The sequence below is a fragment of the Scyliorhinus torazame genome, chromosome 5 (genome assembly GCF_047496885.1).
Source record: "Scyliorhinus torazame isolate Kashiwa2021f chromosome 5, sScyTor2.1, whole genome shotgun sequence".
NCBI classification, from domain to species: Eukaryota; Metazoa; Chordata; class Chondrichthyes; order Carcharhiniformes; family Scyliorhinidae; genus Scyliorhinus; species Scyliorhinus torazame.
This window is the reverse complement of record NC_092711.1, coordinates 89,476,897-89,493,695: the sequence shown is the minus strand read 5'-3', so window position 1 is coordinate 89,493,695 and position 16,799 is coordinate 89,476,897. Positions and strand designations below refer to the sequence as shown.

Below are 16,799 nucleotides of genomic sequence, written 5' to 3'. Positions count from 1 at the left end.
CAGTTCTTGGCTGGCAACAGACCTTCTCCTCGGGTTTTAAATACCTAAGTAGATCCTCCCTCAGTTTGAATAAACTGGATAGAACTCAATGGTTGGTCAATTTCATACCTGAATCGGTTTGATTGGGTTTTAACCATTTGGGTAAATGTCGCAGATCGGGATACAATGGGAATGTTTAATGTATCCCTCCCATCATTGTGTGACCTTCCAGTTCCAAATAAGGTTACCAAGGGAATGAAGACTCGTTGCTAACGATCATATCAGATCATACATTCCTTCTCACAGAAGCTGTAATATAGAATTTAAAACAGGCTTAGACAGTTTTAGGTACAACCAAGTCTATTAACACAACCACTAGCAGATTATTAAATCTTCAATTAAAATCAACTGAGGCACACTACTTATTTAATAATTTGTTTCTGATGAGTGAATAATTAATACACATCATTGATTAATATAACCGATCAATTGCTGAATACAAAATGCCCTTTTCATTTAAATGTTAGTTTCACAATGGCTTCCTTGATCTTATTAGCTTACTTCAGTAAACATAAAATGTAGCTCATCTGAAAATGAATCATTTCTACTGAAACAAACTGCCTAGTCCCACTTATATGTGTCTGTAAATATCTTTGCTCACCTCCCCCTGAATGCGTCAATGTCTTGGGCAGTGGCCAGTTTATCAAATGCAATTCTCTTTGAACGTTTATCCACAACGATGCAAACATCTCCAAGAGAGCCATCAATTTATGAGTCTCATCTACACTTTCCTTTCATTAAAATATACATCAATACCACATTGATATATTCCACTGAACTACACCCACAGTGAGTTATTCCAATTCCCATTTAGTGGGGTTATTTTTCCTTAACTTTATTCCTGTGCTCAACCACTTCCTCTTATACAATTTTACACATCCCATTAGATATCTCATTCATGAGGCTTAGAGAAACGTTACTGTCCAGTACTCCTACCTATAAAACAGGAATCAGACATTTCAATTTGATTCCAGGTATCAACAGATTAGATGTTTTTTATTTTCAAAATTAGTTCAAATTCAATTTGCAGTATTGTGGGGCTGGTGGGTTTAAGTCTTCAATTTATTTCCCCAGAGGAAACCTTCTTTTCCGATTCCCGGGAACCACCCAGACTGGTTGTCATCAGGTTTTGTTCTGAATATTTGATAATCCCCCTCAGCTTCAGATAAATTTCCCTTTTGAAGTTTGAAATAGCAAAGCTATAATTTTACTTCATCAATTTTGGCAATTGTTGAGGAAAAATATACCAGCGCTTCGAGTTTTCGCCAAAGGTCCTTTATTTAACACAAAGTTTGTGGAGGGAGTTAGAGTGACCACTCTATTAGGCCTTCTAATTAGTCCTTCTAATTGTCCCCACTTTACAAAAGGCAAGGCAGTACTTTATATGGTACAATAAGCAATATTTAGAAAAACAAGGCATTCCTTTGATAAGCCCAGAGACAGAAAAGCGAGCAGAGTTAAACAACTTGAATTCCTAGTCGAAGGACAATAATAATTGTCTGCTGTCAGCAACAATGTGCAGCTGTGCACTTGTTTACATGGTCTGACCTTCTGCCTATTACATGCAGAACTTCTTGACTGAAATAAGGCTAATATATCCATCATGCTTTGCCAAGTGCCTATTGCCATGAAATATAGTCAAGCAACCGGTTAAAAAAGAATACAGGGTATTCAGGCAACTAATCGGCCAACTACAGTCCCTTCTACAGCAAAGCTTACTCCAACTTGCTGGTTATAAATGGTATTTTTACGTCAGAATCAGAAGTCTTGGCAATTGATTTGTCGGCAAGTTGCATATCTCCCATCTCAAGCTCTTTCTCTCAGAAAGTAACAAATTGCCTAAATGGTTAAGGCCAAAGTCTTTGAAAGGCAAAGCCTTGAGTTCAAATTGTCACCATGTTGTGATATTTGATGCCAGTTCTTGAATTCAGAAATAAAAACCTTCTCGATCTCTTGCTGCAGCATCAGCACAAACCCTGGAAACCTGTTGAATCCACTTGGATTTGTCCAAGAGCCCAATGGGTTAATGTGTTCAGGAGAACAACCAAAAATGTGAGAGCAGAAATAATCCCGAGTTAATGATGAGGTGTTATTGTTCAGTGGTTACATTCCCATCACTGAGTCAGGAGGATGTGGGTTCAACTTCAGCTCCAGAAACCTGACCATAAAATCCGGCTGGTATTCCAATGCTGTACTGAGGGAATACAGCACTGTACTGAGGGAATACAGCACTGTACTAAGGGAATACAGCACTGTACTGAGGGAATACAGCACTGTACTGAGGGAATACTGCACTGTACTGAGGGAATACTGCACTGTACTGAGGGAATACTGCACTGTACTGAGGGAATACTGCACTGTACTGAGGGAATACAGCACTGTACTGAGGGAATACAGCACTGTACTGAGGGAATACTGCACTGTACTGAGGGAATACAGCACTGTACTGAGGGAATACAGCACTGTACAGAGGGAATACAGCACTGTACTGAGAGAATACTGCACTGTACTGAGGGAATACAGCACTGTACAGAGGGAATACAGCACTGTACAGAGGGAATACAGCACTGTACTGAGGGAATACTGCACTGTACAGAGGGAATACAGTACTGTACAGAGGGAATACAGCACTGTACTGAGGGAATACAGCACTGTCTATCAGAGGAAACCTTCCAATATAACCCCATCTGCTCTTGCAGCTGGACATTAAAGTTCTGCTGATGATATTTCGAAGGAGGAAGTTCTCTCGGGTAAACTGCTCAATATAAAGCCCTCGGTGATGAGCACTGAACAGATAATCTGATCATAATCATAGTTCTGTTTTGAACTCACTTTCTTGCTTCACAGATGCTGCCTGACCTGCTGAGTATTTCCATCATCTTATTTGTGTTTGTTGGAGCCTGTTGTACACAATCTGGCTGCCGCATTTCCTACATTACAACAGTGACTATATTTCAAAAGAACCTCATTGTCTGTAAAGCACTTTGGGACATCCTGAAGTTGTGAGAGGTGCTATATAAATACAAGTCTTCCATTAACAAAGGTGAAAAGATCCAACAATGGAACAGTCGGTAAGAGCATATCAATCAGTCTCCTCTTATCTTAGAGAAATCCAGGATTCCAACACTGTCCATTTAATGCAATTCATGTCCATTCTGTTAATCCCATTAACTGGGCTGGGGTTTAACATCAAGGGAAATAAATCTGAACTGTCAAAATGAACATGGTTCATTCCTTGGTGTAGGAATCCAATCCCTGTAATCACATGTGAACCCTCTGGTGTGCCAGACGATTGGATGGCCGAGTGAATCCTCTGCCACACACGGGGCAGGTGAACGGCTTTTCCCCGGAATGGAGTCGCTGGTGTTTTGTCAAATCACTTCCGCTTTTAAAGCTCTTCTCACAGTCAGAACATTGGAATGGTCTCTCATCAGTGTGAACAAGTTTATGTCTCCGAAGCTGAGATTTCAAAGCAAATCCCTTCCTACACTCAGTGCAGGTAAAAGGTTTCTCCCCAGTGTGAATTAGCTGGTGATCCCGGAGATTATATGGATTAGTGAAATTCTTCCCACAATCAGTGCAGGTGAACGGTCTCTCTTCAGTGTGAATACGCTGGTGTCTGAGAAGGTGTGCCGATTTAATAAATCCCTTCCCACACACGGAGCAGATGAACGGCCTCTCACCAGTGTGGACACGCTTGTGATCAGTGAGGTGGGAAGAACAAGTGAATCTCTGCCCACACTCAGAGCAGTGGAATGGTCTTTCCCCAGTGTGAACCCGTAGATGCTCAGTGAGGTTGGATGAAGACCGGAAGCTCTTCCCACACTGAGAGCAATCGTACGGTTTCTCTCCAGTGTGAACTCGCTGGTGCGACGTTAGGTTGGATGCTGAAGTGAATTCCATTCCACAGGTGGAGCAGATAAACAGCTTCTCTCTTGTGTGAATACGTTGATGAATAATTAGATTCCCAGCATTCTTATAGCTTTTACCACAGTCAGAGCAGTTGAAAGTCTTCTCCCTGGTGTGACTACGTTGATGAATTTCCAGCCCTGATGGGGATTTGAATCCCTTCCCACAGTCACCACATTTCCACGGTTTCCCCATGCTGTTGGCGTCCTTGTGTTACCAAGGCAGTGACGTAGGGGTATTGTCACTGGACTAATAATCTAGAGACCCAGGGTAATGCTCTCGGGACCCAGGTTCAAATCCCACTGTGGCAGATGGTGAAAATTGAATTCAATAATGATCTGGAATTAAAAGTCTAATGATGACCATGAAACCATTGTCAATTGTTGTAAAAACTCATCTGGTTCACTGATGTCCTTCAGGTCTGGCCTACATATGACTCCAGATCCATAGCAATGTGGTTGACTTAAATGCCCTCAGGGATGGGCAATAAATGCTTCCACAACCAGCAATGCCCACATCCCATGAACAAATTAAAAAAACAAGTCTCTCCCCACTGTGAATGGTGCGATGTTTTTTCAGGCTGTGTAGCTGATTAAAGTTCTTTTCAGTCAGATCACTGGAACATTCTCACTCGGGTGTTGTGGGGGTCTCGGTGCTTGTCAGTCACAATGATGTCTCCGATCCTTTCCCACAGACAGAACAGACAAACATTTCTCCTTCCACATTCAAAAGCTGATGATATTCAGATCCTGATGACCGTGTCAAATCCTCTCCTTCCAATCCCCTGTAAAAGGAGTTGACAGTGTCAGTATCACTTTCATTCCAAAGAAACGAATATCTGGATTTCCAGAAAGCTTTTGACAAGGTGCCACACAAAAGGTTGCTGCATAAACTAAAGATGCATGGCATTGAGGGTAAAGTGGTAGCATGGGTAGAAGATTGGTTAACTAACAGAAAGCAGAGTGTGGGGATAAATGGGTGTTTCTCTGGTTGGCAACCTGTAACTAGTGGGGTCCCTCAAGGATCAGTGTTGGGCCCGCAGTTGTTCACAATTTACATAGACGATTTGGAGTTGGGACCAAGTGCAATGTGTCAAAGTTTGCAGACGACACTAAGATGAGTGGTAAAGCAAAAAGTGCAGAGGATACCGGAAGTCTGCAGAAGGATTTGGCTAGGTTAGGTGAATGGGCTAGGGTCTGGCAGATGGAATTCAATGTTGCCAAGTGTGAGGCTGTCCATTTTGGGAGGAATAACAGCAGAATGATTATTATTTAAACGGTAAGATGTTAAAACATGCTGCTGTGCAGAGGGTGTGCTGGTGCACGAGTCGCAAAATGTTGGTGTGCAGGTGCAACAGGTGATTCAAGAAGGCGAATCAAGTTTTGTCTTTCATTGCTAGAGGGATGGAGTTCAAGACTAGTGAGGTTATGCTGCAATTGTATAGGGTGTTGGTGAGGTCGCATCTGGAGTATTGTGTTCAGTTTTGGTCTCCTTTCCTGAGAAAGGACATATTGGCACTGGAGGGAGTGCAGAGGAGATTCACTAGGTTGATCCCAGAGTTGAAGGGATTAGATTATGATGAGAGGTTGAGTAGACTGGGACTGTACTCATTGGAGTTTAGAAGGATGCGGGGGATCTTATTGAGACATATAAAATTATGAAGGGAATAGATAGGATAGATGCGGGCAGGTTGTTTCCACTGGTCGGGGAAAGCAGAACTAGGGGGCATAGCCTCAAAATAAGGGGAGGTAGATTTAGGACGGAGTGTAGGAGGAACTTCTTCACCCAAAGGGTTGTGAATCTCTGGAATTCCTTGCCCAGTGAAGCAGTTGAGGCTCCTTCTTTAAACGTTTTTAAGAAAAGGATAGATACCTTTCTAAAGAATAAAGGGATTCGGGGATATGGTGTAGGGGCCGGAGAGTAGAGCTGAGTCCACAAAGATCAGCCATGATCTCATTAAATGGCGGAGCAGGCTCGAGGGGCCAGATGGCCTACTCCTGCTCCTAGTTCTTATGTTCTTATGAAATTCAGAACAAATAGTTCTAATTTCTGTGGAATATTCGTTCCTCTCTTGTTTCCCCAAATATGTTGCCCAATCAAAGTAAAAGAAAACAAAATCCCAACAAAAACAAAGGAAAGATAGGACGGCACGGTGGTTAGCAATGCTGCCTCACTGCGCTGAGGACCCAGGTTCGATCCCGGCCCCGGGTCACTGTTCATGTGGAGTTTGTACATATTCCTTGTATCTGCATGGGTCTTATCCCCACAACCCAAAAAAGATGTGCAGGGTAGGTGGATTGGCCGCACTAAATTTCCCCTTAATTGGAAAAAAAAGAATTGGGTACTCTAAATTTTGAAAAAGTACAAAGGAAAGTTTTTTTAACTAAACCAGAATGTTGCTTTCAGTGTCTCAGAAACACTCTGCACCCTGAGGTAACAACAGTTGTGGAAGGTATCAAGCGTACTGGTGGACAACTCATGGTCCCACTCCAGGGCCACCTGAACATGGACAAGACCACAGAAGAGAGGCCAGCAGCCAGAGGAAGCCCTACATTCTCCCCCATCTGGATCTAGAAATTGGTGTTTTCAACAGATCAGGAGCAGATCCTCCGCTCCGACTAGCCCATACCCCTCTGTGCAGTAAAGCTGACCTTCTCAAAGTGCATCCTGCCTAAGCCCACACCCCCATAACCCCACCGAACCTGCAGATGTTTGGGTTGTGGGAGAACAGGAGAGCACCGGAAGAAACCCACGCAGACACAGGGAGAATGTGCAAACTTCACAACGTCAGCCACCCAAGCTCCGATTCGAATCCGAGTCTCTGTCGCTGTGAGGCAGCAGTGCCAACCACAGTGCCGCTAATTAATAATTTTAAACTATTCTGTTACTTTTTGTTCCGGGCACTACGACCCAGTTGGAAAACAGACTCTAAAGTCCTGCCCATTCTCTCTTACGTCACCCTGATGCCTGCGCATGCGCTCTTCTCCTCGTTGAACCTACATGGCGGCCGCTCACCCGAGTTTGACCCCAGGCACATTACCCAAAGCCACAAACTCGCTACCGGAGGGTCTTATTTAGGGTTGGCGGCCTTCACTCAGGAGTTGATAAACTCTTCCCGTCCAGAGCCGGCTACATCGCTCCCTCTGGGATGCCATATCCTTACCAGTTTACTACAGCCCATCTGCACCCAGTTCCCTCCAACTCGGAAAAGAGCCACCCAGAATGCCCCGCGGCAGGCTGCCCCTGGAGCATGCGCACTCAGCGCAATGAGCCAGTTGGATAGAGCGGTTTCTGGGCCGCGGGGATTGTGGGAGCTATGGCCACCATTCATCAGCTGCTCGAGGCCTCTGAGCCAGAATCTCTGGATTCGAGTCCTACCCCAGGACTTGATCCTAACCCGGTCAAACAGGTTGAGTGTGTCAATCTGCAAATGCTTCCAAACTCACCAATATCTGACGGTAAGAGTGGGAGAGAGTCCTGGTCAGCCACGTGTTTTGTGGGAGCCTCTCAAGTTATAAATCCCTGGTAACAGACGAGTGACCAGTTCCAGGAATTACTCGCTATGGAAACAGATGAAAGTCTGCTTTAATTAACCACGAGTGGGAAGAGAATTAAAGTGATGTTTTTGTCAGGCGCTAGGACCCGGGTGGGAACAGGCGCTGAAGCCGCGCCCACCATATTTTACATCTCCAAAACCCGGCGCAAACGCTCTTTCCCCATTAAATCAGCAGTTAATCTTGGGCTTTTGGGGGGATAAAGCCCAGAGCTGCAAAAGAGGGACCCACAGATTTATATTCAGGGTTTGAGGCATTCACCAGGTGTTTAGGAACCCTCCCCGGCAAAACCAGAAGAGAGAGAGAACTGTGAACAATATCAGTTAAGTGAGGAAGTTGGAATGTCAATGGTTTAGTGAGAATAGGGTCAAGGGAGCAGAGCTCAGGTCTCATAAACAAGATTAGATTGAACAGAACATGACAGGAGATAGGAGAGAAACTGGAGGTAGATCTGAGTTCACACTCAGGCGAGGGGGATTTTTAGAGACAGTTTGGCCCGGTGGAAGGGAGGGAAGCAGCAGAGGCATCTGATCAGATTGTCCACTCACTGTAATTACTTGTGAATTTGCTGGTGTCTTATCAGGTTGGATGACTGTGTGAATCTCTTCCCTCACTTGGGGCAGGTGAATGGCCTCTCCCTTGTGTGAACTCGCTGAAGTGTCAGCTGGCTGGATGACTGCATTGCGCAGGTCAAGGACACACAGCCTGAGTGAGAGAGATACAGACCGAGTGAGAATTTGGTAATTTGGTGGTGAGGTAATTTGGTGAAGAGTGGGAGAAGGTGCTTTTTCCCGACTGTTTTGTTCTCTCTCTTTCTTCGGGCCTAATTTCGGGAGCCGTTCGGAGGAGGAGGAGCAGTCTGAGTATAAAAACCTAACGGAAACTTCCTGTTTTCCATTTTATTCCCCAAAAGTGACGTCAGAGGGAAGCTGTGATCTGAGTGGTTGATAGCAAATCTGCCCCAAATTTTAAAAAAACACAGCTAAACTCATAAACTTAAATTAAACTAATTAATTAATTAGTGATGGCTGGTCAGGTGATGTGCTTGAGCTGCTTGATGTGGGAGCTGGCAGATCCCATTGCGAGCTGCAGCGACCACATCTGCAGTAAGTGTTGGCTGCTCAAAGAGCTCCGGCTCAGAGTTGATGAGCTGGAGTCTGAGCTTCAAACACTGAGGCACATCCGGGATGGGGAGACTTACCTGGACACTGTGTTTCAGGAGGCAGTCACACCTGTCAGAGTAAGTAGTTTAAATCCTGCCAGTGGCCAGGGACAGCAGGGTGTGACTGCAAGTCAGGCAGGTAAAGGGAACCAGCAGTCAGGAACTCAGGAGCCTCAGCCCTTGACTCTGTCCAACAGGTATGAGGCACTTGCTCCCTGTGTGGATGGCGAACAGGGCTGCAGGAAGGATGAGCCAGCTGACCAAGGCACCATGGTTCAGCAGGCCATTCAAGGGGAGGGAGTAAATAGGCAAGTTGTCGTTGTAGGGGATTCTATTATCAGGGGGATAGATAGTATCCTTTGTGAGCAGGATAAAGAGTCCCGCATGGTATATTGCCTGCCCGGTGCTAGGGTGCGGGACATCTCTGACCGGCTTGAAAGGATACTGGAGGGGGAGGATCCAGTTGTTGTGGTCCATGTCGGTACCAACAACATAGGCAAGTCTAGGAAAGAGGACCTGTTTAGAGATTATAAAGAGCTAGGATTCAAATTAAAAAACAGGTCCTCAAGGGTCATAATCTCCGGATTACTGCCCGAGCCACGTGCAAATTGGCATAGGGAGGCAAGAATAAGGGAAGTTAACACCTGGCTGAAAGAGTGGTGTGGGAAAGAGGGGTTCCTTTTCATGGGACACTGGCATCAGTTTTGGGACAGGGGGGACCTATACCGTTGGGATGGTCTCCACCTGAACCGAGCTGGGACCAGTGTTCTGGCGAAAAGAATAAATAGGGTGGTCAATAGGACTTTAAACTAAAGATTGGGGGGGAAGGGAAAGTCAGGGAACCAAGAGGTGAAGTAATCAGTGGGAAGCGTAGCTGCTTAGGAATACAAAAAAGCACGAAAAGACAAAACTCAGGAGAGGTTACGATAGTCCCCATCCCACAAAATATGACAGTGTATGGAAAGGCTCAGTAAACCAAGGTCCACCACACTAAGAAAACAAAAAGGGACGGTCAATAGAGAATTAAAGGTGCTATATTTAAATGCGCGCAGTGTACGGAACAAGGTAGATGAGCTTGTGGCCCAGATTGTGACTGGCAGGTATGATGTGGTAGGCATCACAGAGACATGGTTGCAGGGGGTTCAGGACTGGCATTTAAACATCCAGGAATTCACAACCTATCGAAAAGACAGGGAGGTGGGCAGAGGGGGCGGGGTTGCCTTGTTAATTAGGAATGAAATTAAATCAATAGCACTAAATGACATAGGGTCAGATGATGTGGAGTCTGTGTGGGTAGAGTTGAGGAACCACAAAGGCAAAAAAACCATAATGGGAGTTATGTACAGGCCTCCTAACAGTGGTCAGGACCGGGGGCACAAAATGCACCACGAAATAGAAAGTGCATGTCAGAAAGGCAAGGTCACAGTGATCATGGGGGACTTCAATATGCAGGTGGACTGGGTAAATAATGCTGCCAGTGGACCCAAGGAAAGGGAATTAATTGAATGTTTACAGGAGGGCTTTTTGGAACAGCTTGTGATGGAGCCCACGAGGGAACAGGCCATTCTGGACTTAGTGTTATGTAATGAGCCAGACTTGATTAAAGATCTTAAAGTAAGGGAGCACTTAGGAGGCAGTGATCATAATATGGTAGAATTCAATCTCCAATTTGAAAGAAAGAAGGTAGAATCAGATGTAAAGGTGTTACAGTTAAATAAAGGTAACTACAGGGGCATGAGGGAGGAACTGACAAAAATCGACTGGGAGCAGAGCCTAGGGGGAAAGACAGTAGAACAGCAATGGCAGGAGTTTCTGGGAGTAATTGAGGACACAGTGCAGAGGTTCATCCTAAAGAAAAGCAAGGTTATCAGAGGGGGGATTAGGCAGCCATGGCTGACAAAGGAAGTTAGGGAATGCATCAAAGCAAAAGAGAAAGCCTATAATGTGGCAAAGAGTAGTGGGAAGTCAGAAGATTGGGAAGGCTACAAAAACAAACAGAGGATAACAAAGAGAGAAATAAGGAAAGAGAGGATCAAATATGAAGGTAGGCTAGCCAGTAACATTAGGAATGATAGTAAAAGTTTCTTTAAATACATTAAAAACAAAGGGGAGGCAAAAGTTGACATTGGGCCGCTCCAAAATGACGCTGGTAATTTTGTGATGGGAGACAAGGAAATAGCTGAGGAACTAAATAAGTACTTTGCGTCAGTCTTCACAGTAGAAGACATGAGTAATATCCCAACAATTCCGGAGAGTCAGGGGGCAGAGTTGAATATGGTAGCCATCACAAAGGAGAAAGTGCTAGAGAAACTAAGAGGTCTAAAAATTGATAAATCTCCGGGACCAGGTGGACTACATCCTAGAGTTCTAAAGGAGATAGCTGAAGAAATAGTGGAGGCACTAGTTATGAGCTTTCAAAAGTCACTGGAGTCCGGGAAAGTCCCAGAGGATTGGAAAATCGCTGTTGTAACCCCCCTGTTCAAGAAGGGAACAAGGAAAAAGATGGAAAATTATAGGCCAATTAGCCTAACCTCGGTTGTTGGCAAGATTCTAGAATCCATTGTTAAGGATGAGATTTCTAAATTCTTGGAAGTGCAGGGTCAGATTAGGACAAGTCAGCATGGATTTAGTAAGGGGAGGTCGTGCCTGACAAACCTGTTAGAGTTCTTTGAAGAGATAACAAATAGGTTAGACCAAGGAGAGCCAATGGATGTTATCTATCTTGACTTCCAAAAGGCCTTTGATAAGGTGCCTCACGGGAGACTGCTGAGTAAAATAAGGGCCCATGGTATTCGAGGCAAGGTGCTAACATGTATTGACGATTGGCTGTCAGGCAGAAGGCAGAGAGTTGGGATAAAAGGTTCTTTTTCAGAATGGCAACCGGTGACGAGTGGTGTCCCGCAGGGTTCAGTGTTGGGGCCACAGCTGTTCTCTTTATATATTAACGATCTAGATGACGGGACTGGGGGCATTCTGGCTAAGTTTGCCGATGATACAAAGATAGGTGGAGGGGCAGGTAGTATGGAGGAGGTGGGGAGGCTGCAGAAAGATTTAGACAGTTTAGGAGAGTGGTCCAAGAAATGGCTGATGAAATTCAACGTGGGCAAGTGCGAGGTCTTGCACTTTGGAAAAAAGAATAGAGGCATGGACTATTTTCTAAACGGTGACAAAATTCATAATGCTGAAGTGCAAAGGGACTTGGGAGTCCTAGTCCAGGATTCTCTAAAGGTAAACTTGCAGGTTGAGTCCGTAATTAAGAAAGCAAATGCAATGTTGTCATTCATCTCAAGAGGCTTGGAATATAAAAGCAGGGATGTACTTCTGAAGCTTTATAAAGCATTAGTTAGGCCCCATTTAGAATACTGTGAGCAATTTTGGGCCCCACACCTCAGGAAGGACATACTGGCACTGGAGCGTGTCCAGTGGAGATTCACACGGATGATCCCAGGAATGGTAGGCCTGACATACGATGAACGTCTGAGGATCCTGGGATTATATTCATTGGAGTTTAGGAGGTTGAGGGGAGATCTAATAGAAACTTACAAGATAATGAATGGCTTAGATAGGGTGGATGTAGGGAAGTTGTTTCCATTAGCAGGGGAGACTAGGACCCGGGGGCACAGCCTTAGAATAAAAGGGAGTCACTTTAGAACAGAGATGAGGAGAAATTTCTTCAGCCAGAGAGTGGTGGGTCTGTGGAATTCATTGCCACAGAGGGCGGTGGAGGCCGGGACGTTGAGTGTCTTTAAGACAGAAGTTGATAAATTCTTGATTTCTCGAGGAATTAAGGGCTATGGAGAGAGAGCGGGTAAATGGAGTTGAAATCAGCCATGATTGAATGGCGGAGTGGACTCGATGGGCCGAATGGCCTTACTTCCGCTCCTCTGTCTTATGGTCTCATGGTCTTATGGACTGAGTGAATGTCTTCCCACACTGGGAGCAGGTGAACGGCCTCTCCCCAGTGTGAGTTCACTGGTGTACATGGAGGTCAGATGATGTCTTGAACCCAGTCCTGCAGTAAGTGCACCTGAACAGTTTCTCATCAGTGTGAATAAGTTGATGACGCATCAGTTCCCCGGATCTTTTAAAGCATTTCTCACAGTCTCGGCATTGAAAAGGTCTCTCACCTGTGTGAACACGTTGATGGGGGAGCAGTTCCCGGGAACTTTTGTAGCACTTCCTGCAGTCTTGGCATTTAAATGGTATCTTCCCATTGTGAGCACTCTGGTGATTCAGCAGAGTGGATAACTGAGTGAATCCCTTCCCACACTCAGAGCAAGTGAAAGGTCTCTCCCCAGTGTGAGTGCGCTGGTGTTCACTGAGTTAAGATGACTGCTTGAACCCAGTCCCACAGTGAGAGCACCTGAACGGTCACTCATTGGTGTGAACACGTTGATGGAGTATCAGGGCCCGGGAACATTTAAAGCACTTCCCACAGTCTGGGCATTTAAAACGTCTCTCATCCGTGTGAACTTGCTGGTGCATCTTCAAGTCAGATGACCGAGCGAATCTCTTCCCACACTCTGAGCAGGTGAATGGTCTCTTCCCAGTGTGAACCCGCTGGTGTCTCAGCAGGTTGCAGGACTGAGCGAATCCTTTCCCACACACGGAGCAGTTGAATGGTTTCTCCCCGGTGTGCACTCGGTGGTGTTGCAGCAGGCTGGATGATCGAGAGAATCTCTTCCCACAATCAGAGCAAGTGAATGACCTCTCCCCAGAGTGTCTGGGATGGTGAATTTTCAGTTGAGATGTGGATCTGAATCCCTCCTCACATTCCCACGGTTTCTCCTCACTGTTAACGGAGCTTTTTCCTTCCATGTTCAAAATTCACCAATATTCAGGTTACGATGAATTGGGTGACTTTGTCTGATCCTGATATGATGTTTGATCTGAGTTTCCTGACTGCAAATCCTCCCCTTCTAACTCTGAAATTCATTTAAAACAAAAAAAAGGGAGCGAGAGAGAACCCACAAAAACACAAAGGCAAGTTGTGAAATTGAGCTGAATGAATCCGGCAACGGGAAAAAAGTGACCATGAAAACTGGTGAATCTTTTGTGAAAAGTGAACTAGTTTTTTAATGTCCTTCAGGGAAGGGAACCTGCCGCCCGGCCTGAGCCCACACAAGACTCGGGCCTTTGCAATAACACAAGAAATAGGAGCAGAAGTAGACCATTCGGCCCGTCGAACCTGCTCTGCTATTGAATACAATTATGGCTGATCTCGGTCTTCCATTCCCCTTTCCCGCCAGCTCCCCATGTCCTTGACTTCCTGAGAGACCAAAAATCTCACCATCTCAGCCTTAAATATATTCAATGATGGATCATCCACAACCTTCTTGGCTAGATAATTCTATGCATGAAAGAGAGAGAGAAAGTTAAAAAGAATGAGGGAAAGGGAGAGGGAGCGAGAACAGAGGCATTTCCTCCACTGACACCGGAATCACAATTTGACAGAATCTCTTAACCCATTAACCTTCGCCAACTGGATGGACCAGGACAGCAGATGTATGTTGACATCATCACCTGCAAGTTCCCTTCCAAGACACACACTGTCCGACCTTGTCTGGCATCCAGTGCTGGATGAACAGAACTTTCCTCCACTTAAATATTGACAAGACTGAACCCATTCCCTTTCATCCCCGCTACAAACTCCACTCCCTTGCCACCAATTCCATCCATCAGATGTCTGAGGCTGAAGCAGACTGTTCACAACCCTGGTGAAATATTTCACCCCAGATGAGCTCTTGACCACATATCCACACTGTCACCAAGATTGCCGATTTCCACCTCAGTAACAGCTCGACTCCACCTTAGTCTCTGTTCATCTGCTGCAGAAACCATCATCCATTCTTCTGTTCCCTCTCAAACAAATTATTCCATTGCACTCGCAGCTGGACTCCAACATTAAACAACCCCCTCCATCCCATCCCAAACTCTGCTACCCATGTGCTTACTCACACCAGCCCGTGCCCACTGATCTGCAAATGCTTCCTTTTAAAAAGCACAAAGTTTAAATTTCTCATTGTTTTATTCCATGATAATGATCATCCTGATCTCTGTAATCTCCTCCACACAAATCCCTTGAGATCTCGGCACTCATTTAATTCCAGCCACTTGAGAATTCCCGATTTTAATCTCTCCACTATTACTGGAATGTCAAACGCAATCCATCAGAGTCAGCGTGGTTTTGTGAAGGGTAGATAGTCTTTGAATCATTTGTTGGGGTTTTTAGAAGATGTAACAAGCCAAGTGGATAATGGGGTCCTGTAGATGTATTTGGACTTCCAGAATACATTTGATAAGGTGTCCCACAAAAGAAAAAGGAGGCATTTGTCAGGGCTAGAAGGCTGGGAACAGCCGAAGCCTGTGTGGAACATGAGGAAAGTAGGAAGGAACTTAAGCAAGGAGTCAGGAGGGTTCAAAGGGGTCACAAAAAGTCATTGGCAAATAGGGTGAAGGAGAATCCCAAGGTTTTTTACATGTACATAAAAAGCAAGAGGGTAGCCAAGGAAAGGGTTGGCCTGCCGAAGGACAGGGGAGGGAATCTATGTGTGGAGCCAGAGGAAATGGGCAAGGTACTAAATGAATACTTTGCATCAGTATTCACAAAAGAGAAGGAATTGGAGGATGTTGAGTCTGGAGAAGGGTGTGTAGATAGCCTGGGTCACATTGAGGTCCAAAAAGACGAGGTGTTGGGCGTCTTGAAAAATATTAAGGTGGATAAGTCCCCAGAGCCTGATGGGATCTACCCCAGAATACTGAAGGAGGCAAGAGACAAAATTGCTGAGGCCTTGACAGAAATCTTTGGATCCTCACTGTCTTCAGGCGATGTCCCGGAGGACTGGAGAATACCCAATGTTGTTCCTTTGTTTAAGAAGGGTAGCAAGGATAATCCAGGGAACTACAGGCCGGTGAGCCTTACTTCAGTGGTAGGGAAATTACTGGAGAGAATTCTTCGAGACAGGATCTACTCCCATTTGGAAGCAAGTGGACGTATTAGCGAGAGGCAGCACGGTTTTGTGAAGGGGAGGTCGTGTCTCACTAACTTAATAGAGTTTTTTGAGGAGGTCACAAAGATGATTGATGCAGGTAGGGCAGTGGATGTTGCCTATATGGACGTCAGTAAGACGTTTGACAAGGTCCCTCATGGCAGACTGGTACAAAAGGTTAAGTCACATGGGATCAGGGGTGAGCTGGCAAGGTGGATACAGAACTGGCTAGGTCATAGAAGGCAGAGAGTAGCAATGGAAGGGTGCTTTTCTGATTGGAGGGCTGTGACTAGTGGTGTTCCGCAGAGATCAGTGGTGGGACCTTTGCTGTTTGTAGTATATATAAATGATTTGGAGGAAAATGTAACTGGTCTGATTAGTAAGTTTGCAGACGACACAAAGGTTGGTGGAATTGCGGATAGCGATGAGGACTGTCAGAGGACACAGCAGGATTTATATTGTTTGGAGACTTGGGCGGAGAGATGGAAGATGGAGTTTAACCTAGACAAATGTGAGGTAATGCATGTTGGAAGGTCTAATGCAGGTAGGGAATATACCTTGAATGGTAGAACCATCAAGAGTATTGACAGTCAGAGAGATCTAGGTGTATAGGTCCACAGGTCACTGAAAGGGGCACAGGTGGAGAAGGTAGTCAAGAAGGCATACGGCATGCCTGCCTTCATTGGCCGGAGCATTGAGTATAGGAATTGGCAAGTCATGTTGCAGCTGTATAGAACTTTAGTTAGGCCACACTTGGAGGATAGTGTCCAATTCTGGTTGCCACACTACCAGAGGGATGTGGAGGCTTTAGAGAGGGTGCAGATGAAATTTACCAGGATGTTGCCTGGTATGGAGGGCATTAGCTATGTGGAGTGATTGAATAAACTCGGTTTGTTCTCATTGGAACGACGGAGGTTGAGGGGCGACCTGATAGAGGTCTACAAAATTATGAGGGGCATAGACAGAATGGATAGTCAGAGGCTTTTCCCCAGGGTAGAGGGGTCAATTACTGGGGGGGCATAGGTTTAAGGTGCGAGGGGCAAGGTTTAGAGGAGATGTACGAGACAAGTTTTTTTACACAGAGTAGTGGTGCCTGGAACTCACTGCCGGAGGAGGTGGTGGAAGCAGGGACGATAGTGACATTAG

General features: G+C 45.4%; 1 protein-coding gene across 3 annotated transcripts; it reads right to left on the bottom strand.

The window, feature by feature from the left end:
* Positions 1–260: 260 nt before the first annotated feature.
* LOC140418878 (uncharacterized) lies at positions 261–13,000 on the bottom strand. Of its 3 annotated transcripts, none has more exons than XM_072502529.1 (2): positions 12,792–13,000; positions 261–4,732 (listed from the first exon to the last, which is right to left on the bottom strand). In XM_072502529.1, the coding sequence occupies exon 2, from the start codon at positions 4,141–4,143 to the stop codon at positions 3,301–3,303; it is 843 nt and encodes a 280-aa protein (XP_072358630.1). In that variant the 5' UTR covers positions 4,144–4,732; positions 12,792–13,000; the 3' UTR covers positions 261–3,300. The 3 variants fall into 3 exon arrangements, with proteins under 3 accessions (XP_072358630.1, XP_072358631.1, XP_072358629.1); XM_072502530.1 differs by lacking the exon at positions 12,792–13,000 and adding an exon at positions 7,395–7,454; XM_072502528.1 differs by lacking the exon at positions 12,792–13,000 and adding an exon at positions 7,112–7,204.
* Between the last annotated feature and the right edge of the window lie 3,799 nt (positions 13,001–16,799).